Raw genomic sequence first — 24,246 nt, 5'->3', positions numbered from 1 at the left:
AAAGCTGGACCAATATACCGACTGAGTGCCCTACGAGTAGCTAGTGCCTTCCGCACTATATCAGAAGAAGCAGTGTGCGTCATTGCTGGAACCCTACCTCTTAGAGTTCTAGCAGAGGAAAAACGGGCCCTTTACCAACGAAAAAGGTCAACTGCACTGATCCCTAAAGAACTTAGAATTGAAGAATGGCAGAAGAGCATAGGCCGATGGCAACTACAATGGGATGCTGCAGAGAAGGGTAGGTGGACGCACCGTCTCATATTTCGGATCGACATTTGGCTTAACCGGAATCACGGTGAGGTCAATTACTATCTTACGCAGATGTTGTCGGGACATGGGTGTTTTCGAGAGTATCTACACCGCTTTAAGCACGATGACTCTTCGGAGTGCCCGTCCTGCCCAGGAGCTGCTGAAGACGCGGAGCACGTCTTCTTTGTATGTCCTCGTTTCGATCCACAGCGTGAAGAACTGGAGAGGATCCTGAACCAGAGAATGCAACCAGATTCACTAGTGGAAGCAATGTTGTCATCAGAAGCTGCCTGGAACGCTACCAACACGTTTGCAACAGAAGTCCTTAAAGACTTGCGTTCCACCGAAAGAAGAAGAGCAAATAGCAGAAGATAGAAGGAAGGTAGTTAACACCTTAGCCACCAGAAGGAAGAGCAGTAGCTAGATCCTCCCTTCACGAAGTAATGCCTGACGGCGGTTTCCATGAGGGATTAGAGGAAGGAAGGAAAAGGGGTTTAGGGTTTAGTGGGTAGGGGCGTTAGTGTCGAGTTTTAGTATGACGCTGCGTCGAGTCGCCACATATCCAGGCCAAACAACTATGCCTAGAATCCGTAAAAAGGATTCCCCCCCCCCTTAGGCAAAAAAAAAAAAAAAAAAAAAAAAAAAACACACACACACACACACACCTGCGGCAGAGGAGAAACTGCTACCAGGCGCGTCTCCCCGTAGCAGATGGGTTGACACTCGCTGTCCTTGGATGACACTAGGTCTCTTAGTTGAGAAGGTACAGAGGGTAGGAGCTAAATAAAATACACTCCCGTAGACAAAACTCCCCTTTAATGGGTTGGTCACACTAACTGACCTAGCAAGACGATTTGTCCCTGCTGTAACTCACTGGGAGTGTCCGGAACCTGTATCGTAGTTTCCGATGATGCAGGCCACGGCTGATGTGAACTTGCTTTGCCGAGGTGTAAGTTGCAGCAGTGGATCAGGAGCCAGCCACTTTGGGCCTTGATCAGGAAGTACGCAGTGAGTGTTAGAGATCGAAATCTTCACCGCTCCAAGCGAGTCTAGTCCGTCCGTGTATTCCGGGACTGGCTAAGTGTCGGCTAGGCCTCAGGGAACTTGGGTAGGAGTACTATCTCCGAGGGTACACCCGTTCCTAGTTATGACAACCCGCTCCACTCCGTACGATGCGCTGGTAAATCAAAAAAGTATGAGTAACCCACAGGAAACAAACAAGAGTGGAAACGGGCTACATGCCCAACAAGCAGCGATTGACGCAAGCGCTGAAATGAAGCGTTCGCAAGCGCTCAAACGCCTTGAAAAGCTGATCAGTGAGCTGAATGATTTCGTCCAACCAAAGGTCAACATTCACAAAGAGATAAAATCCAAGATGACTGGTGTAACTAACGCCCTTCAAAAGTTTGAGAAGCTGAATGAGGAGTGGCGGTCATCATTGCAGCGCATTTCTCATGGTACACCGGAGAAAGCCTGTCAGGCTGTCGTCGTGACTGACGAAGCAATGGACACCGGAGCTGATGGTGATGGTGAATCAGTCGCTGAAGACAAGGGTGAAACTGATACAAGGCCTGGAAAGAGAAAGGACCGAAACTCGCCAGAGCCAACCGATAAAGTCACAAAGAAGAAGGACTTGAAAAAAAGCCCTCCCCAACGACTGGCAGGGCAGGTCGACGAACCTAAGAAGACGACTGACTGGGAAAAAGTACAGTCTAAGAAGGAGAAGAGAAGGCTAGCTAGAGAGCAACTCCCAAAGCAACCGCCGAAAGAGCCCCGGCCGAAACCTAAGCGGAAGAAACCGCGAAAATGGACCAGGCCTGACGCTCTGTTCATCCGTCCGGTTGAGAAGGAGAAGTATGCCGAAATATTGCGTCGTATAAAGCAGTCCGTCCCTGACAAACAGGTCCGCACAACCGTGGAAAAGATCCACAAAACCAAAACTGGGGACATGCTGATTACGCTCTCAAAGAAGAGTATCGACAAAGGCCAAGCCTTGCAAAAGACCATCATGGATATTTTTCAAAAAGAGGCCGAAGTAATCTGCAAAGGACCGCAGGAGACCATCGAGATCTGAGACATTGATGATGACACGACGAAGGAGCACATTCAGACTGCCCTGAAAATGGAAACCGGAGAAACTTGCGAAATACCACTAGAGGCTATCAAGATCCGTAAGGCCTACAGAGGTACGCAAACGGCTACAGTGACACTACCAGCAGCTCCTGCAACTGGCGCAACACAAGACTGAGGCAGTACTTATTACCAGCAGAAAAGTGGTAGAGACCATTAAGCTGAAAGTCGGCAAACAAGAAATCACATCACAACCTTATATCCGATATTTAGGAGTGATGCTTGATGCCCGACTCAACTTCAAGCAGCAAGTGGAACATGTCAGTGCCAAAGCGTCAGTAGTGAGGGCTAGTCTTGCACGACTGATGCCGAACGTCGGAGGCCCAAAACAGAGCAGGAGGCTATTATTGTCATCAGTAGTCACATCGGTGCTCACTTACGGAATATCCATTTGGGCCGACGCATTAAAGACGCAAGAATCATGGAGAAAGGCTGGACCAGTATATCGACTGAGTGCCCTACGAGTAGCTAGCGCCTTCCGCACAATATCAGAGGAAGCAGTGTGTGTTATTTCCGGTACTCTGCCTCTCAGAGTCCTAGCTGAGGAAAGACGGAACCTATATCAACGAAAAAGGTCAACCACACTGAGCCCTGAAGAACTTAGAAGGGAAGAACGGCAACACAGCATCGCAAGATGGCAACAAGACTGGAATGCTTCAGAGAAAGGTCGGTGGACGTACCGTCTTATACTTCGGATTGATGTGTGGTTCAGCCGGAGTCACGGTGGGATCAACTATTATTTAACGCAGATGTTATCAGGACACGGATGTTACCGGAAGTATTTTCACCGCTTTAAGCACGATGATACCCCTGATTGCCCTTCCTGTCCAGGGGTCAATGAAGATGCGGAGCATGTTTTCTTTGTATGTCCACGTTTCAACCAACAGCGCGATGAGTTGGGGAAGATTCTGAAAAAGAGAACCCAACCAGAGTCAATAGTAGAAGCAATATTGTCGTCAGAAGCTGCCTGGAACGCCACAAGCACTTTTGCTACAAAAGTGGTTACCGAGTTGCGATCCACTGAGAGGAAAAGAGCGAAAGACAGAATCTAGAAGGAAGAAATAACATCTTAGCCACAAGAAGGAAGAGCGGCAGCTTATTCCTCCCCCCGCGAAGAAATGCCTTACAGCGGTACCATGGGGAATCAGAGGATAGAAGAGTAAGGGGTTTAGGGTTTAGTGGGTAGGGGCGTCAGCGTCGAGTTGCCACATATCCAGGCCAAACAGCTATGCCTAGAATCCGTAAAGAGGATTCCCCCCCCCCCAAGGGAAAAAAAACACTACCAGCAGCTGGAGCACAACAGATACTGGAAGGAAGCGGCAAAATAAGGATTGGCTGGGTCAATTGCCGAATAAGAGCAACTAGAAGACCAGTCCAATGCTTTAAATGCTGGCACTTCGGACATGTTGGGTCCCAATGTAAAAGCCAAGTAGACCGGTCTAAACTCTGCGTCAGATGTGGACAAGAAGGGCACCGTATCACTGACTGTAAAAATCCTGCCAAGTGTGCAATATGTGCTGAGCAGCAACGAGTAAAGGACGTGGCTCACCATGCCGGCACCCACAGGTGCCCGGTATTTCAGGAGGCGCTCCAGAAGTTGACGAACAAACAACCATGAGGATACTACAGCTCAATCTCAATCATTGTGAGGCAGCGCATGACCTGCTCATGCAATCCGTGCGAGAATTAGAGCTTGACTTGGTACTAATAGCAGAGCCATATAAACACCTAAGTACCCAACCCTGGGAATCTGATAGCACATCCAAAGCTGTCATCTGGTCATGTGGCAAGCTCCCTTTCCAAAATGCAGTCGACAACAGCAATGCCCGCTTTGTAGCAGTATCAGTAGAGGGCATCCGCTTCTATAGCTGCTACGCACCACCTAGCCTCTCCATTGTTGACTTCGCTGATTTCTTGGATCGACTAACTGAAGATGCGAAGCAATACCATCCAGTACCGATAGCCAGAGACTTCAACTCCTGGGCAGTTGACTAGGGCAGCAAACATACCAACGCACGAGGGAAAGCACTACTAGAGGCCTTTACTACACTAGATGTAGTTTCGCTCAACAGTGGTGATACGCCGACCTACACCAAAGGTGACGCAAGCTCAATTGTAGACCTCACTTTTGTCAGTAATAGCCTTGCTAGAGGTGACTACAACTGGGAAGTGTTGGACATCTACAGTTCCAGCGACCATCATGCGATATTCTGGGAAATATCAAATGACCAGAACCTCAAGAGACCAATCAAGCAGTCTAACATCGTTGATTAGATGAAATCTTTTGACCCAGAAGCATTGCTAATAGCCCTCGATGGTGATCCGATCAAGACTGGATGTGCAGAACAACATACTAAGGACCTGATGAGGAGAGTAACACATGCTTGTGATGCCAGTATGCCTCGTAAACGTGGCATAAATTCGAGACCTTCGGTGCATTGGTGGAACGACCACATCAGCGTCCTCCGTAAAGAGGAACTGAATAAAGCCATTTTAGGAGACATTTTAGACGCTCTGGAGTACAAGTTTGACGCGGAGCCAGAAAATCTGGCACTAGTCGACAACTACCTTGACGATAGAAAGCTAATAGTGGAAACTACTGAAGGCCCACAAGAATACGCCATAACGGCTGGCGTGCCGCAAGGCTCAATAATAGGGCCTGATCTATGGAACGCAGACTACGACGAGCTTCTTGAAATCCCGTTGCCAGAGCAAGTAGAGCTAACAGGCTTTGCAGACGACGTTGCAGCCACTATAGTCGCGGACAGCGTGGAAGAGGCCGAACTGCCAGTTCGGGAAACCATCGACACCGTCGAGACTTGGCTCGATAAGCATCACCTGAAACTCGCCAAACAGAAAACCGAGATGGTCGTTTTGACCCGTCAAAAATGTTTTCCAAAACCATTCGCTATGGATATGGGAGGAACAACGCTGACGTTAACAAGGGCCCTGCGGTATCTAGGGGTTATGATAGACGAGAAACTATCTTTCCGTGAACACCTTGACAGTGCATGCAAGAAAGCCAGCAAGACTGTGTCTAGCCTAGCACGAATTATGACCAACACCATGGGACCAAGAACAAAAAAGAGAAGAGTTCTTCTAGAAGCAGTCCACTCGGTACTGCTTTATGGAGCGGAGATATGGGCAGACATATTAAAGCAGAAGACCTACCGGCGAAAGATCGCAGCAGTACAGCGGCGAGGCGCTCTCAGGGTTGCCTGCGCCTACCGCACAGTTTCCGAAGCGGCTGTATTGGTCATTGCAGGAGCCGCGCCCATCGACCTATTAGCGCTCGAAAGAGCAAAACTCTATGACGCTAAAGACAGTGATGATAACATGAAGGACGCAAGAACGAGGATAAAGGCGGAAACGCAGCAAGAGTGGCAGGACCGATGGACATCGGGAGAGACGGGCAGATGGACGGCGCGCCTGATCCCAAACATCACTGTCTGGCTCTCTCGGAAGCACGGGGATATGGACTTCTTCCTGACCCAGCTATTGACGGGACATGGGCAGTTCAATGCCTATCTTTTCAAGATGGGTTTGCACAGCACACCAACGTGCAAATACTGCCCGGATAAAATCGACGACGCCGAACACACATTCTTCGAGTGTGCTCGATGGAAGGACTACAGAAGAGGCACCGAAGAGATCATAGGCACCAGGCTCTCCCCCTCAAGCCTGGTGACCTATATGATCAAAAAATAAAATTTGTAAAATCTAATAAACTCTGTAATAATTGTCTTCGCGTACACAAAGGAACTTGCACTTCCAGCAGATGTCGAGTCTGTAAGAAATTCCATCATACCACATTGCACATTAATCGAAATGTAACTCAACAAACAAATAATACTAATGTATCAAAAAATAATTCTGCTAAAATCGAATCACCCGCTACTGTAACAACTGATAAGGGATCTACAGCCTGACTAGTCGTACATAATTATACAACCATACTTAGAACACCGCGTTTTCAATTGATGATTGAGTGCTCTCATCCAGATGCGTGACTCAACAGGTAAATTCATACGAGCTCACGCTTTACTTGATACCTGTGCAACAGCTAATTTTATTACTGAAAATTTGACTAATAAATTAAAACTTCCTATGCAAAATTGTTCTATTCCAATCGGGGCTGTTAATGGAATGCAAACCCTTTCAAAACATGTCGTACAAATAAATTGTAAATCTTTAAACGATAAATTTCAAAGAACATTGTCATTTTTGACCGTTGATGAAATTGCAGAATGAGGTCCGAATGAAATATTTCCACGTAATAAAATATGTATATCTAAAAACATAATACTCGCTGATCCCCAATTTCACATACCAAGACCTGTAGATTTCCTTATCGGTTCAGGTACCACACTTTCTCTTCTATCTGTCGGACAGATTAATTGCTCACAAAATGATTGTGATTTAATACTACAAAAAACGCAATTGGGATGGGTCGTATTGGGGGGAGTCAATAACGATAAAGATGTATTTCCTGTAACTTGTCAATTAACTGATCTATCGAGTCAATTAACTAAATTTTGGAATATTGAAGACGTAGGTTCTAATGATTCTCGATCCTTTGATGATTCTACGTGTAAGACCTATTATCAAAATACCACTACTCGCAATACAGACGGTAGATATGTAGTAAAATTACCCTTTCGCGTAGACGATGTTGATTTCGGGAATTCTAAACAACTAGCTTATAAAAGATTTCTATCCTTACAGAGGAGATTAAATTCAGATTCCTCATTAAAATCTGAATACACTAAAGTCATGAACGAATACATCGATCTTGGCCACATGGTACACGTACCGGATGATAGTGGACCTGGGTATTATATGCCCCATCATCCGATAATTAAAACATCTAGTACTACCACCAAGGTACGCGTTGTATTTGATGCTTCAGCTAAAACCGATAAAGGTATCTCATTGAATGAAGTTCTACTAACTGGGCCTACTATACAGGACAATCTCTTCACTATTCTTTTGCGTTTTCGCACCTTTGTTTATGCTATGACTTCTGACATCGCTCAAATGTATCGACAAATCTGTATACATCCGGATCATCACAAATTTCAACGAATTCTTTACTATCATAATAACAATATTAGCACCTTTGAACTTAAACAAGTTACGTTCGGGGTTTCTGCAGCCCCATTTTTAGCTATACGCACCTTAAATCAACTTGCTGATGACGAATCTCATAATTTTCCTGTAGCTTCAAAAATATTAAAACGAGATCTTTATGTCGATAATTTATTAACTGGATCTAATTCTTTGACCGAAATTTTAAAATTGCGTGATGAAATCATTCAACTGGTGCGAAAGGGTGGATTTGAACTCAGACAATGGGCTTCAAATCATCGACACGCACTGGATAATTTCGATCAAAGAACTTTAGATTTAGATTGTGCTATCAATGATGATCCGATTTCTAAAACTTTAGGCATTGCATGGAATTCTCTAACGGACGAATTTATTTACACAGTCAAACCAATTGATTCATCGCGAAAAATAACTAAGCGAACTATCTTATCTGATATTGCAAAAATTTTCGACCCTATCGGAATTCTGGGTCCTATAGTATTAGCTGCAAAAACTATCATTCAAGAATGTTGGAAATTAAAGGTCCACTAGGACGAAGCGGTCCCACAAGAGTTACATTTACACTGGTGTAAATTTGCTGAACAATTACCTCTGATTAAAGATTTTTCTATTGAGCGTAATATTTTACTTCCTAATCCGACTGACATACAATTGCACGGATGTTGTGATGCTAGTAAAGTGGGCTATGGTGCTTGTATTTATATAAGATCAGTAAATGAACGCGGAGACGTACTCGTAAAATTAGTTTGTTCTAAATCTCGAGTTGCTCCCATCAAAGATGTTACAATTCCAAAATTAGAATTATGCGGAGCATTATTACTTGCTAAATTATATAAAGACACAATTCCCTCCTTTGACTTTGATATTTCTAAAGTTACGTTTTGGTCTGATTCAACTATTGTACTTCAATGGCTCAAACGGTCTCCTAACTCTCTAAAGGTCTTTGAAGCAAATCGCGTAACAAAAATTCAAACTCTTTGCAGTAAAGTCGAATGGCATGTTAGAACTAAAGACAATCCGGCAGATTGTTTATCGAGAGGTCAACTTCCTTCTGAATTCTTAAATAACAAAATGTGGTTAGAAGGTCCCACGTGGCTCTCACAGGACCCTCTTAATTGGCCTAACTTAAAGCCTGCTGTTCCTTCCGAACTTCCGGGTACTCGAAAAATTACCTGTTTATTAGCCACTACTGAGAATTTGTTTAAACGATTTTCATCATATTCTAAACTTATAAATTCCTTTTCTTATTGTTTACGAATGTTAAAAAGTAATTTATTCAAATACAAATCTTTAAGCGTAGAAGAAAAATTATTAACTGAAATAAAAATCTTGACTCTGATTCAAAACGAACAATATCATTATGAAATCGAACAAATTAAGGAAACCGGAAAGACTAAGAACTTACGATTGCGATATCTCAATCCATTTATCGATTCAAACGGATTACTAAGAGTAGGAGGTCGTTTGAAACATGCTCCTATATCTTTTTCAAGGAAACATCCTATTTTATTACCTTCACGTCATTATGTTACTGATTTAATTATTAGAGAAACACATGAAAAATTATACCATTCAGGTATACAGAGTTCACATTCAAATCTCAGACACAAATTTTGGCTGCTAGACGGTAAAAACCAGATTCGTAAAATTGTGAAAAATTGCGTCACATGCATTCGACATCAGCCTGTAGTACTGCAAGGTAAAATGGCTAATTTACCTAGCTCTCGAGTCACCGAATCAGCGGCATTCTCCCACGTAGGTGTAGACTACTTTGGACCGCTCTTTATTAAAGAACGTAAATTCAGAAACAGAACAAAAATTAAAGTCTATGGATGCGTCTTTGTTTGCATGGCTACTAAAGCTGTACATTTAGAAATTGCTAGCGATTTAACAACAGAAGGTTTTCTCGGGGCATTTGGTCGATTCATTGGTCGACGAGGGGTTCCAACTCACGTCTATTTGGACAATGGTACTAATTTTGTAGGCGCAAATAATCAATTGAGAGAATTGTATATGTTATTTAATTCAAAATCCCATAAAAATTCCGTTAACGAATATGCTATACGCAAAAACATTATCTGGACGTTCAATCCTCCACTATCTGCTCATTTTGGTGGCATTTGGGAAGCAGCTGTAAAATCTTTCAAACACCACTTTAAACGAGTGGTAAAAGACAAACTTCTCACTTTCGAAGAATTGAATTCTCTAACTATTCAAATAGAATCTATACTAAATTCTCGTCCTCTCTGTTCTCTATCTAGTGATCCTAATGATCCTATTGCCTTAACGCCTGCTCATATTTTAATAGGACGTCCTCTCACAATGCTGCCTGAAAATGATTTTTCTGATGTTCCAGATAACAGACTCAATGTTTGGCAATTCATTGTCAAGGCTAGACAAGACTTTTGGAGACGTTGGTATTTGGAATACCTCCATGAACTTCAAATTCGGCAAAAATGGCATTCCTCTCAAGGAGAAATTTCAATCAATCAAATCGTCTTATTGATGGACAAAAACCAACCATGTATGCGGTGGCAGCTGGGAGTGATGGTCGACATTCATCCAGGAGATGATGATGTGACAAGAGTAGCTTCAATCCGAACGGCTCAAGTGATATACAAACGAAATATCACTCTATTATGTCCTTTACCAATCAATTCTTGAATTTTATAAAATCAAAACATTGTAATCATGTGATGTAACTAATTGTAAACACTATTCATAACATCTTGCTCAGCCTTCGCAACGGGGGGAGTATGTTTAACCGATAGAAAAGACATTTAATAAAAATTTATAAGAGGAGTTGCGCCTTCGGGCTTGATCGCTCCAACTCGTGAAAAATCGTGTCACACCATGGCTGTCGCTCATGCGCGCCTTGGTTAGCGGGAGAGAAGCCGGCTCACGTGGCTGGCGGCAAGCAGTTGTGCTTGGACGCTTGTACTAGTACGACTACTCTGTGTCAATCGTTTTCTGATTTATCACGTATACTACGCATTTACTTGAACACTTAAAATATTCATTAAATACTATTAATTTCATTAACTTGTTATGTAAAAAATATTTAATTTAGGATAATTAATTAATTTTACATTTAAAATATTTAATGTGTTTAAGTATTTGGTCCTAGCGTGTTAGGCTAATAGACCGGGAACTTCCGAGTTTAATTTATTGAGAATGATAGGTTTGTTTGAATAAATTGATGTAGTTGAATAATTTTAATACATATATTGTTTAAGTCCAAAATTAATATCATTAGTTAAGTTTACAATTATTACAATTATTACACAGTGATTGAAGTTAACTTTTCTTTCATATAACGATTTTACAATATTACTAAATTCACAAATATTAATAATTTAAAATATACCTGATAAAAATTGATGAACCTTGTTGATTTAATTTGATTTAGTTGGTTTCACTTTACGATTTTACTTTACCTTTACAAATGATTTACTTTCTATACAAAAGATTTACACGTGGTCTATTGAGACTTATTTAAACTATGTACGATGTTAACACTAGGACGTCAGGACAACGAGAGAGATTTTTTGGTGACAATTGCGAGGTATCGAATTTTAGGGCGTTACTAATTTCCACTCATTGGGGGAAACAAATGTCCAATTATTTGTCTATTTTCTTGGGCCCTTACCCTCTCTCTTAAATTTGTCTAAAAATGTTGCATGAGTCCCTCTGCTTGGGTCAGAGTGCAACATGCTTTCTCACTTACTCTTATGTTCTATTATTCATCTATGTGTTTGTGTATACGTAAGCGCATTTACGCATAGACAAAGACATACATTTGTACTGTCTACATTAATTTATTTATTTAAATCGTATGAATAAATATGTACTTGAAACTAACATCTCTTACGTTTTCTTAAATTTAATTATTTATTTGTAGAAATATTTCTGTTTTATCGTTTTAATAATTTGTTGTATTATTTTAGAATTTAATTGTTTATTATTTGTCTATTGTAAATTATTTAACTTTCAAGTTTTATTTTTTATTTGTTTCTCATTTCATATTTAATTTTTGTTGTCTAAAAATTATTTCAGAAAGTGCATTATTAAAATTTATTTCGATATTTGTCTCAACACTAAAATTTTGTAATTAAATTATTCTAAAATCTTTTGGTTTAAAATAAATCTTTTTATCTAATGTTCTTTATCTTTAAGTATTTCTTATTTTGAGTTTAAGTGAGTTAGCTTACGTATAACAAAACTCCCATTTATCTATTTAATCTCTTAAATATACCTGGGCTCCAGACTAATTACGGAAATTTCCGGGCCTTTTGTAAAAATCGAACGAGACACTTAATGACCGCACTCGAATTATCTTTTACAATCGTTAAAATTTAAATAAAATCATACTCGATTTTTTTTTTTATTAATAAATATTATACTCGATTTTTATAGTTAATAAATATGTAAAGAAAAATTTCTTTACATAACACCACCGCCGTTAGACTGAAGCACGAGTGAAATTTATCAAATGAACGAGTGTGAAGTCAATTAAATTTTTCGTTGGACCATATCTATCTTACGTTACAAATCATTTAAAAACTGTTAACTATTTCTATTTTCTTCTTGTCTTCTATCCATCGATGATTGTTGGTGGATCATTGATCAGAGGATCGACTATTTGCACTGAGAGGTACATCGGTCCGGTGCCGCTGTTGAAGTTTCTTTTCCTAGATCCGTAAAAGTCTTGTCTTGGAACACTCTTCTTAATCCTTCGAATTATAATGGAAAATGTCTTAGAAGCTTCGGTACTCCCAGTCTTTCTATATTTCCTTGAACTTTATTAAACGCATATCGATGTTGCCTTGTTGTTATTTTTCTTCGCTGGTATTTTGAATCAAACTGTCCAATTCACTGGAACTCGATTCGTCATCGGATGTCGAGTCAGTTCTGGATTAACATCAGGACCTAATGATGGCATTACCTCGCTCAGGTCAATCCGTATTCCATCAGGTCGCTGGATGTCTAGGCGGTCTTCCCCTCTTTTTGGCTGGAGCGCCTATTGTTCCCTACAGAGGAGTCTTCGGTGTTCCTACTGTAGTTTCCTTTTCCTGCAGAGAAGTCTTCGGTGTTTCTGCTGCAGTCTTTTGTAGTGATCTCTTTTGATTGATTCTTCTTCAAGTTCTTCAAATTGCCTTTGTTTTGTCTTCAATTGAACGGCTTCTATAATTGTTGACATCAATATGCGAAGAAATGTTTTCTTCGCTTCCGGAAAAAGTTGATGTTGCTTGGATTCTTCGTAATCTCGTTTGAAGCAACTTCTTCAATTCAATCCTAATTTAAACTTTACAGGTTGACACTAGTCGATGTTTAGTACCTCTCCTCCAAGTACTGCTGTATAGTCCGATCCTGTCTTGAGTCGACACATGGACTCATCTAGCGGTGTTGACGTAATTGCTGTAATTTTCTCTTGAAGACCTATTCTAATTTAACAAGAATGATCTTACATCTAAATACAAATATTTCTCCCGATAACAATTGTTGTGTTACCGTAATACATTTATTTTATTTCAATTGCTAGTCTAATTAATCAAAACTGTTTCCTTGTCTAATTTATCAAATGATCTCTTTTAGATCTATCAAAAAAAATGTATTATTAACTCGAAGAGTGCCAGTGATGCGCCACCTTACACACTTTAAGTGAAATCAGTTGGTTAACTCCATCTGATATTGTCTCAAACGACAATCTCCAATATCCAGACGGGATATTGTGAAAACATACAAAATTTATTTAAAACTGTTAATTTTATAGTACCTGGAAAAAAAATTATTGTTATTGATCATAATTTGTAGTCAGAATCATAATTTCCTTTTTCCTGATATCTTTCAAATTCAACACAGTTCAAATTTCTATAACTCTAATTCGTGACATTATTTTTTTTTTTAATTAAAATTTATTGTTAGTTCGCGTATTTCTTTTACTAATTACTTTTATCGTTTTGAAGATCAATTCAATTTTTTGTTTAATATCTACTTTTACTGTCAATTCAATTTTTTTGTTTACAATTTATTTTTAGTGTTTCCTTAAAATTTTTCGTTTGCAAAATTATTTTTACTATTTACTCAAAATTTACTTTAATTGTTTCGTTCACAAATTAATTTTTCTACATTCTCAAAATTAACTAAAATTTTCTGTTCTAAAATTATTTTTGTCGTATTTTCGCAACGGATTCAATTTTAATATTCAAAAATTAATTCTTCTGTACTCTCAAAATAAATTTCAAAATTTCTGTTCACAATTATTTTTACCATGTTTTCACAATTGATTTAAATTTTTCGCCCAAAAATTAATTTTATTGTATTCTCAAGACTCACTCAAAAATTATTTTAACTATTTCTTCAAAATTTTTCGTTTACAAATTGTCGTTACTATTCTTATTAAAATCGATTAAATTCTCGTTCACAAACTAAATTTTTTTTTTTTTTTTTTTTTTTTTTTACGCTCAAAAGCTGATTTAAATTTTTCGTTTACAAATTATTTTAACCTTTTCCTCAAATTATTTCAAATGTTTCGTTCTTAAATTATTTTGACTGTACAAAAAAAATTACTTTGGATTTTTTTGTTCACAAATAAAATCTTCTATTCTCAAAATTAAGTTCAAGTTCCTATTTTCAAATCTATTTTATGGCGTTTAAAAAAAATATTTTCAAAATTTTCGTCTACAAATTTACCTTTTAATTTTTCGTTCACAAATTATTTTAACTTTTCCTCAAAAATTTTGTTCATAAATTATTTCTATTATCAAAAATAATTTAAAAAAATTTGTGTCTATAATTTTACTTTTCAATTGTTCGTTTATTCAAAATAAATTTAAATTTACGTTTATAAATTATTTCAGCCGTTTTCTCAAAATCATTTCAAAATTTTCTGTTCTCAAATTATTCTTACTGTATTTTCGAAGATTACCTTAAATTTTTCATTAACGATTTGTCTCGTTACTTTGTAAGAATTTTTCTGAGTTTTAAGCTGCCATAGCAGTTGGAGCAAGTACCCTTTTGAACAGTCCTTTCAATTTTACCGTCGGTTTCTTGAGTTTCGATCTAGCTTCCCATTCGTGGATTTCTAAATCGAAATTATTCGTGTTCGTCTTTTGTGTCCAGTACACTTGTCTTGTGTCTGTGAATCTACTGTTAAGTCGGGTGTCGCTTAACTTCTGTATTCGTAAGCCTTCGTCGTCAGGCTGTCTGTTACTGTTCAAAACTTGTACTGTATTGTCTTTAGGAAATTGTATCGTATTGTCCTTATGCTGTAATAGATCGTTAATCGAGTCAACTGACTCGCTGGAGGTATCTTCTCCAACTGCGGAGTCAGGTTCCGAATTTATACCGGGGTCCAATAAAGGAGTCACCTCGTGTGGGCTGAGCCTCCTTTCCTTGAATTTCACCCGATGCCTACGTGGTCTACCCCTCCTTGTTTTAGGGGCATCCACAACGGGGTTTTCCTGTATAGAAGTTTTCGGAACTTCTATTACAGAGTCCTTTTCCTGCAGAGAAGTATTCTGAGTTTCTGCTGCAGCTTCTGTGAAACGATCTATTACTTGTTCTATCTGCATTTCTAAATTTCCTATCAAATCTCCTGACTCACTGGTGAAAGACTCGTAGCCAGTGTCGAAGTCAGATTCTCGAATTTTATCTAATAAGGGTGTTACCTTTTCCGAATAAACTACTTCGCGATGAATATCCGATTGACTGATTTGTGGGCATTTTTTTGCGGTATGCCCTATACTATCACAAATCTGACACGCTTCGGTCGTAATTGTGAAATTATCAAAACTCTCTATTGTTATACTTTTAACTTCCGATGTCTTTGTTTCGTTTCTTAATTCTCGACGCATTTTTAATTTCCTTTCAATTCTAATCGCGTTGGTTAAAGCTTCTTCGATATTATCACAAATCGGCATTCGCTCGTCAATTTCGTTATTTAAATTTTCTGTAAAAATCTCTAAAATTGCGGTATCTACCGTTGTTCTAAAACTCAAAATTGCTTCCGCGCTCAAATTCGAATAATTCCCTGAATGGCATTCTATGATTTCTCGACTTTTTCTTCTTAATCGATTTAAGAAATCTATAACCGGCTCTTCTATTTGTTGATACATACAACCTAATTCGCCTTGTAGCTGATAAATTGATTTTGTTGTAACGTAAATTTTTTCAAAGCTTTAACTAGACCTTCAATCGTAATAGGTATGACGTGATTTATCGATAATTTAACGTTGCTACTTAATTTCGCGAGATAAATTAATTTCGCCAAATTTGCTTCTGCAGCGTCTGGCAGAATTTGTTTCGCGTCTCGACAACAACTTATAAAATCTATCAATTCGTCCGAGTCTCCCTCAAAACGAGGTATGAAGGTAAGTGCGTCATGTAACGATATGTTTTGACTGTCTGTTAGTTCCATATCGTTAACGTGTTAAATGTCTGAATTTGTCCCTAGTGTTTGATGGTAAACCCTCGGTAAGGGTGCTTGCTCGTGTCCTCTCAGAAAAATTTTAACAATTGTTCATTCTACTTTCTTTTGAACTTACTGAAATTAACGCAGGTAATTTCAGAACAATTTTCGAATCACAAAATTTTAGATGTAAATAAAATTTTACGTACACATTCACAAATTTTAAAATGTAAATAATATTCACATGCACTTTCATAAATTATGAAAGAAAATTCTTAACCTCACTGGTATTTGTCAAATAAAAAGAACACGTGCTTTTTATTTCTATCAAAAAATTCTTCAAATTCTCTATTAATTTTCCTTTAAAATTGCTCGTATGATTCTACTTTTTCAACAATACAAAATCTCAGTTTCTTATTAAAAAATAAAACTAAATTCTCAATTAAATTTTCTTTAAAAATTTCTCTAATAACTCTACCTTCTCAACAAACAACTTCGGGGTCCCTGTTCGAGCGCCAAAAATGTTATGTAAAAAATATTTAATTTAGGATAATTAATTAATTTTACATTTAAAATATTTAATGTGTTTAAGTATTTGGTCCTAGCGTGTTAGGCTAATAGACCGGGAACTTCCGAGTTTAATTTATTGAGAATGATAGGTTTGTTTGAATAAATTGATGTAGTTGAATAATTTTAATACATATATTGTTTAAGTCCAAAATTAATATCATTAGTTAAGTTTACAATTATTACAATTATTACACAGTGATTGAAGTTAACTTTTCTTTCATATAACGATTTTACAATATTACTAAATTCACAAATATTAATAATTTAAAATATACCTGATAAAAATTGATGAACCTTGTTGATTTAATTTGATTTAGTTGGTTTCACTTTACGATTTTACTTTACCTTTACAAATGATTTACTTTCTATACAAAAGATTTACACGTGGTCTATTGAGACTTATTTAAACTATGTACGATGTTAACACTAGGACGTCAGGACAACGAGAGAGATTTTTTTGGTGACAATTGCGAGGTATCGAATTTTAGGGCGTTACTAATTTCCACTCATTGGGGGAAACAAATGTCCAATTATTTGTCTATTTTCTTGGGCCCTTACCCTCTCTCTTAAATTTGTCTAAAAATGTTGCATGAGTCCCTCTGCTTGGGTCAGAGTGCAACATGCTTTCTCACTTACTCTTATGTTCTATTATTCATCTATGTGTTTGTGTATACGTAAGCGCATTTACGCATAGACAAAGACATACATTTGTACTGTCTACATTAATTTATTTATTTAAATCGTATGAATAAATATGTACTTGAAACTAACATCTCTTACGTTTTCTTAAATTTAATTATTTATTTGTAGAAATATTTCTGTTTTATCGTTTTAATAATTTGTTGTATTATTTTAGAATTTAATTGTTTATTATTTGTCTATTGTAAATTATTTAACTTTCAAGTTTTATTTTTTTATTTGTTTCTCATTTCATATTTAATTTTTGTTGTCTAAAAATTATTTCAGAAAGTGCATTATTAAAATTTATTTCGATATTTGTCTCAACACTAAAATTTTGTAATTAAATTATTCTAAAATCTTTTGGTTTAAAATAAATCTTTTTATCTAATGTTCTTTATCTTTAAGTATTTCTTATTTTGAGTTTAAGTGAGTTAGCTTACGTATAACAAAACTCCCATTTATCTATTTAATCTCTTAAATATACCTGGGCTCCAGACTAATTACGGAAATTTCCCTGGGCCTTTTGTAAAAATCGAACGAGACACTTAATGACCGCACTCGAATTATCTTTTACAATCGTTAAAATTTAAATAAAATCATACTCGATTTTTTTTTTTTATTAATAAATATTATACTCGATTTTTATAGTTAATAAATATGTAAAGAAAAATTTCTTTACATAACAAACTTCAATTACCAATTAAATTCTCAAATCATTAAAAATCATTAGTAACTGTTCAGTGAATTAAATTAATTAAAATTAATAAGTGACGCCACGCGGTCATTACGCGCCATTTCAACAAAGGATTGCATCAGCCACGCGGCTTTAGTCAATCCATAGTTAACACGCAATATTTGTAACAAATTATATCAAATTCATTGCTAAATATTTAATCATCATTCTATCAAATCAAAATTTATCAACTATTCGATTCTGATATCGAATTATCTAATTAGTTCCTACACTAATAATTCTAATCAATCAATCAATCTCTGCACTGACATTTTACGTCAATTAATTAGTATTTCACTATTAATTGACTCTAGTTAGCTTAAAAGCTAGCGTCAATTCATTAATTCTGAATTAATACCATTTGATTTTCTAAAGCGGTTGAGCTCACCTCGTTTGTGTTGTTTGCGACGGCAATTTACACATATTTTCTCATTCGCACTACACGCTTTGCGTTCTTACTTGTACATTTTTTCATTCGAGCAGGTTTTTTCTCAGCCCAACTGAGTTTTCCTCCTCTGGGGATGAATAAATCTTTATTTTATTCCCCAACAAATCGACGCATATTTTATTTAATATCCTAATCCCAAATTAATCATAATTTTTAAAACAATTACGGAAACTATCCTAAGTGGATAGTTTTCGACAAAACAAAATTTCTAAAAAAAAGTCTCGACTCCCGGAATTCTAGCTTGAAAAACAATAATTTTTATTTAATGTTGAAAATAGGATTCCGCGCGACTTTTGTCACATGGCGGCGTCGATACTAAAATACAACGTCAGACCGATAACTAATCCCTACGCCGTACGCCCGATATGATGACTCACATCTCATCATTGTTATAAGTTAAATCTATATGATGACGGAGTGCGATGATTTATTATTTATATAATTTATGTTATTTAATGTGCTTTGATGAAAATTAACTATTTTTTAATAATATTTATTAACTAAAATAATTAGGACGACGGTTGACCCTAAAGGCCATCCCTGCAACTTCCCGCTCATTTTTTACTTAAACGCTAAAAATTACACATTACGTTTTTGAGCTCTTCGAGCTCACAAATATGATTTTTGTGTCATTTTGAGCTCTTAGAGCTCAAAACTCTAATAGCAGTTTAATAAAACACAATTTTTTGAATTTTCAAACGACAATAGCTTTTGAATGAATGAACCGATTTTTACGCAGGTGGCGGCATTCAACGCAGTTGTTAAAGCCCCATGAAGAATCTTCAAGTTTAAATCGACCGAGCCAGGAATTTCGAAGTTATTCCGAAAAAACACTTTTTTCGGTTTTCTTTCGACAACGATAACTCACGAACGAATCAACCGATTTTTACCGGGCTTGCAGTGATCAACGTGGTTTTTTGATCTTAAGAGCTGATTAGATTTTGGAATTAATCGGTAAAGCTATTTAAAAGTAATTCCAAAAAAACCACATTTCAAAAAATTTTTTTTTGTCGTTTTTTTTAAGATTTCTCAAAATCTACTGGTTCGAATCGGTCCTAAGTGTATATAAAATCTAAGTTTGATCAAACCCCTTCGAATAGCACCAACCGCGATGAAATCGGTCGATCCGTTCAAAAGTTGTAAAAGGGTTACATACATACATACTGTAACAATACTTTTCCCCAAAATTTAAATAAATTCGACCGATGGCGGAGGTATCGGCTGGATAGGGTATTTTACGCTCGCCCTGATTACCAAATGATAATAAAATTAACCCGAAACTCCTCAGGCTGGGTTAGTGCTCGATAGGACGCCAGGTAATTTTTCTAAAAATTACCAAAAATAATAAAGATTCCAGGGGCCGCGCCGGACGATCAATTAACGATTTGAATCAGTATGAGTGGAAAACAGGCCACGAAGGAATCGAGATTACGGTTGGAATGGACCTCAGAATCGGAAATAATAAGGTATTAATTGTAAAATACCGTTTTATAATCACTAAGTAAGATATGAAGATGAGTTGCAAGGAAAGAATACAGGGAAGTCAAATAGTTAGCATAAAGGTATTAATCTAAGAAAATACTTCAAGAAAATGAAATTGTTCAAAATAAATTCTTAACTATAAATTTATTCAGATTAAGGCCTAAGAGGTTTAAATCACTGAGATCCTCCGTGGGCCAACTTAAGTCTATTTCAAATTACAAATAAATCCTTTTTGGAATTCTTGATTAACAAATAACTTTCTATTCGACTTAAAATATAATAATATTGCGCTCGGAAATAATAATAATCGCAATAAATTAATAATCTTAACAATGATCAAGATTTAATAATATTAAAAATGACTTGCGCTTGACAATAAGACCTGCGATGGCGATTAACGTATAACAGTATTAATCATAAATAACGCAAATAAATAATAGCTCTGATGATCAATAATACTTACAAATTAAACGAAAGTAATACTTATAATACTCGACGACGGATGTCGTCAATTGCAAAATAATAATTGTAAAAGAAGCCAAGCAATATTCATCTACATTATTTGTAAATTAAATCCAAACAAACATAGTAACATCGATTAATATTTAGTAATATCGATCGTTAATCACGCTCAAAATAATGATTGTAATAATTAATAATAAAATATAATAATATTGCGCTCGGAAATAATGATAATCGTAATAAATTAATAATTAACAATGTCAATCGTGAATCACGCTGTACAAACTATAAATATAACAATAAGGCGTCGCGTGGGACACAATAATCATAGAAATACTGCTGTACCACTTTTGGTTTAGGTATCTGCGTAATAAATTGACGCGAGCCACAGGACGCGATCAGGCAATCAGCCGCCGTGAGATTTTCCCGAAAGGCCTTTCTTTAACTTTAACAAACAAATTAGCCTACGTTTGATTATAACTGAATTTAATTTTATTATCAAATATTTCACTGTAATTAATTCATAACGTGCCAGCCACGTGGTAAAGATGGCGGCCTCACGTGAAAACCCGGCGCCGGTTCCCGCCCGGGAGAATCTCAGTAATTACCGCGGTGGAATAATACTCAAGGACTTACCAGAATGCGTTAATACGATCAGCCAAAATCACCAAATTAAGTCACAAACGACCCAAACAGTAAATTAATAAAGAATCGTTGAGCAACTTAAGCAACAATTGCAAATTATTATACCAAAAATGAATGGCTTGACCACACTGGTGCTTGCAATCTAGTCTCACGCCTGTGACTGCCTCTCTATTCCGCCGGCAGCATGCTGCCAGCTGCGGCTACCGACCTGCCCTAATGAGGGACTTCCCGTTACCTCGGGCTACCGCCGGTACCGTTCTTTTTCCAAAATTTCCAATTCCACCGAATACTGAGTAATCCTCCCCCGAAGCGCAAATCAAGCCGGCATTCGCATGCAATAACATTTCAACAACAATCATAATCATTGTTTAGATAGTTATTTAATAATTTAAAATCAAACGTGAGTTTAACAGACAAATTTGAGCTGAGCATCAGGCTCGTCTGCTCTAGACTGGGGGCCTCGGGTATTCTCAGGCCCGTCGGCCACTCACTGGAGCCCCATCTAATTTAGTAAATTGAATTAATTAAACAAATTAAATTCTTTAAGTTAAATTTTAAAGTTAAATCACGCTAATTTTGATCACCGACGACCATCCTGATCGCCTTCTGGGCTGAAATAAAATATGAATAAACAATATTAACTTAAAACTAAATCTTATTTCTACTAAACTTTTTATTATAAGCTCGGGAGGTGCCGCCATCTGGCGGAGCCTCCCCCCAGTGTGCTTAAGCCCGGCGGGAAATGCCACAGCGTGTAAACACTGTGTCAATACATACAGACATACATAAACGCACACACACACACACACACACACACACACACACACACACACACACACACACACACACCCGTCGGAAGAAGCCAAACTCCCACCGGGCGCGTCCCCAGGTGGCGGATAGGGGGGTCCTAACCGGTCGTAAGATCGGCGGATTGGGGCGAAATAAAATAGCCCTCGCGGACCAAATCAGGCATCGGAGCTGAAGAGTAACAGCCACCGTCCGTGTATCCTTGTGGGTCGGAGAAAGCTCGCTGTTCTTCGGAGCAGAGGGTAAGAGCGAAATAAAATAGCTCTCGCGGTAAAAAACGAAAACTCCCCTTTCGGCAGGAAGGGTTGGTCACACCATCTGACCTAGGGTCACGTACGCAAGCGGATAAGGTGACGCTGCTCGAAAGAGATGTGCGAAATGATCCTTATAGCGCGGTGTACGTGGTAACTCCCGGCATCTACGTGCCGCACCCACGGGAGCAAAAGGAAGCCGATGAAGGAAGCAGGTGCAGGGTCGAAGCGGTTGAGATTTCCCGCTTCAATGACCGAAAGCTCTTATAGCAATGGAGGTAGCTGTAAGAGTGATCACCCCTCCACTTCCGGAGGCATCGTGTTCGGAGACAACCTTTTGCTTTGGAGTATCACTCAAAACCATGGAAGAAACGAAAAATCAAGAAAAGAACAGGAGTATTAGTGGGCCTCACGCCCAAGAAGCAGCGATTACCGTAAGCGCTGAGATGAAGCGGACGCAAGCGCTGGAACGCCTCAAAAAGCTGACCAGCGAACTGCATGAGTTTGTCCAATCAAAGGTCAATATCCATAAAGAGATAAAGGCCAAGGCAACCGGGGTAGTTAACGCCCTTCGAAGGTTTAAAAAACTGGACGAAGAATGGCAGTCACCTCGACGACTCACTCCTCGTTTTACGCCGGAGAAGAGCAGTCAACTTACTGTGGAGATCGAAGAATCAATGGACACCGGAGGCGATGCTGACGGTGAATCTGATGCTAAAGACGAAGGTCATACTTCCAACAAGTCTAACAAGAGGAAGGACCGAAACTCCCCAGATGGAATAGATGGGCGATTGACGAAGAGAAAGGACTTGAAACCAAGTCCTCCGAAAAACGTGATGAAGCAGAACGCCGAAAAAAAAGACGCGACTGATTGGAAAGATGTCCACACAAGGAAAGAGAAACGGAGGCTAGCCAAAGAACAGCTCCCAAAGGAGCCTCCAAAGAAGCCCAGGCCGGAGCCTAAGCGCAAAAAACCGCTCAAATGGATCAGACCCGACGCACTGATCATCCGCCCGGCCGAGAAAGCAAAGTACGCCGAGATTTTGCGTCGCATAAAGAAGGACGTCCCTGATGAGCAAGTTCGCACAACAGTGGACAAGATCAACAAGACCAGAAGCGGGGACTTGCTGATTACGATTTCGCGGAAGTGCGTGGACAAAGGCCAAGGCCTGCAACATACCATCGCAAACATTCTTAAGGAGGAGGCCAAAGTCGAGATCCGAGACCTAGATGACACCACAACAAAGGAGGATATTCAGGCTGCGCTGCATACGGTAACCAAGGAGCTCTGCGAAATACTACCAGAGACAATCAAGATCCGCAAAGCCTACAGAGGTACCCAAACCGCTGTCGTGACACTACCAGCTGCAGCAGCTCAGAAGATATTAGAAGGAAGCGGTAAAATCCGAATTGGCTGGGTCAACTGCCAAATTAGAGCCACGAGGAAACCTACCCAATGCTACAAATGCTGGCATTTCGGGCACCACGGATCCCAGTGCAGAAGCAAGACAGATCGATCCAAGCTATGCATCAGATGCGGCCAAGAAGGACACAAGATTGCGGACTGTAAAAACCCAGCGAAGTGTGTATTATGCGCGGAAAATAAGAGCGCAGAGAACGCTGCCCATCACTCCGGCACATACAGGTGCCTGGTATACAAAGAGGCACTCCAGAGACAAGCAAGCAAACATGAGGATATTACAGCTTAACCTCAATCACTGTGAGGCCGCGCATGACCTGCTCGTGCAGACCGTGCGTGAATTAGAGCTTGATTTAGTAATAATAGCAGAGCCATACAGACACCTGAATAACCAACCTTGGGAAACTGACAGCACCACCAAGGCTGTCATCTGGTCCTGTGGCAAACTTCCCTTCCAGAGCATAGTGAGCAATGATAGCATCGGCTTTGTAGCAGCGTCTATTAACGACATCCGTCTTTATAGTTGCTATGCACCACCTAGCCTTTCCATTGCCGACTTTACTGATTTCCTGGATCGACTAACCGAAGACGCAAAGCAATACTACCCAGTAGCTATAGCAGGGGACTTCAATTCCTGAGCGGTAGACTGGGGCAGCAAGCAGACTAATGCGCGAGGCAAGGCACTACGTGAAGCAATGGCCTCACTGGACGTGGTCCTTCTCAACATCGGTGAGACACCAACATATACCAAGGGAGAGGCTAGTTCGATAATAGACCTCACATTCGTCAGCAGCAGCTTATTGAAAGGAAACTATTCTTGGGAAGTCTTAAACACCTACACCGCCAGCG

The 24,246-nt window shown here is 38.7% G+C and overlaps 1 protein-coding gene across 1 annotated transcript; it reads left to right on the top strand.

The window, feature by feature from the left end:
• Window positions 1–1,490: 1,490 nt before the first annotated feature.
• LOC123269703 lies at window positions 1,491–24,035 on the top strand. Its single transcript, XM_044735539.1, has 3 exons — window positions 1,491–1,594; window positions 22,496–23,543; window positions 23,623–24,035. The coding sequence occupies exons 1-3, from the start codon at window positions 1,523–1,525 to the stop codon at window positions 24,033–24,035; spliced, it is 1,533 nt and encodes a 510-aa protein (XP_044591474.1). The 5' UTR covers window positions 1,491–1,522.
• The last annotated feature ends 211 nt before the right edge of the window (window positions 24,036–24,246 follow it).

Source organism: Cotesia glomerata, linkage group LG7, assembly GCF_020080835.1.
Source record: "Cotesia glomerata isolate CgM1 linkage group LG7, MPM_Cglom_v2.3, whole genome shotgun sequence".
In the NCBI taxonomy this organism is placed as follows: Eukaryota; Metazoa; Arthropoda; class Insecta; order Hymenoptera; family Braconidae; genus Cotesia; species Cotesia glomerata.
This window is presented reverse-complemented; position numbering and strand designations above follow the sequence as displayed.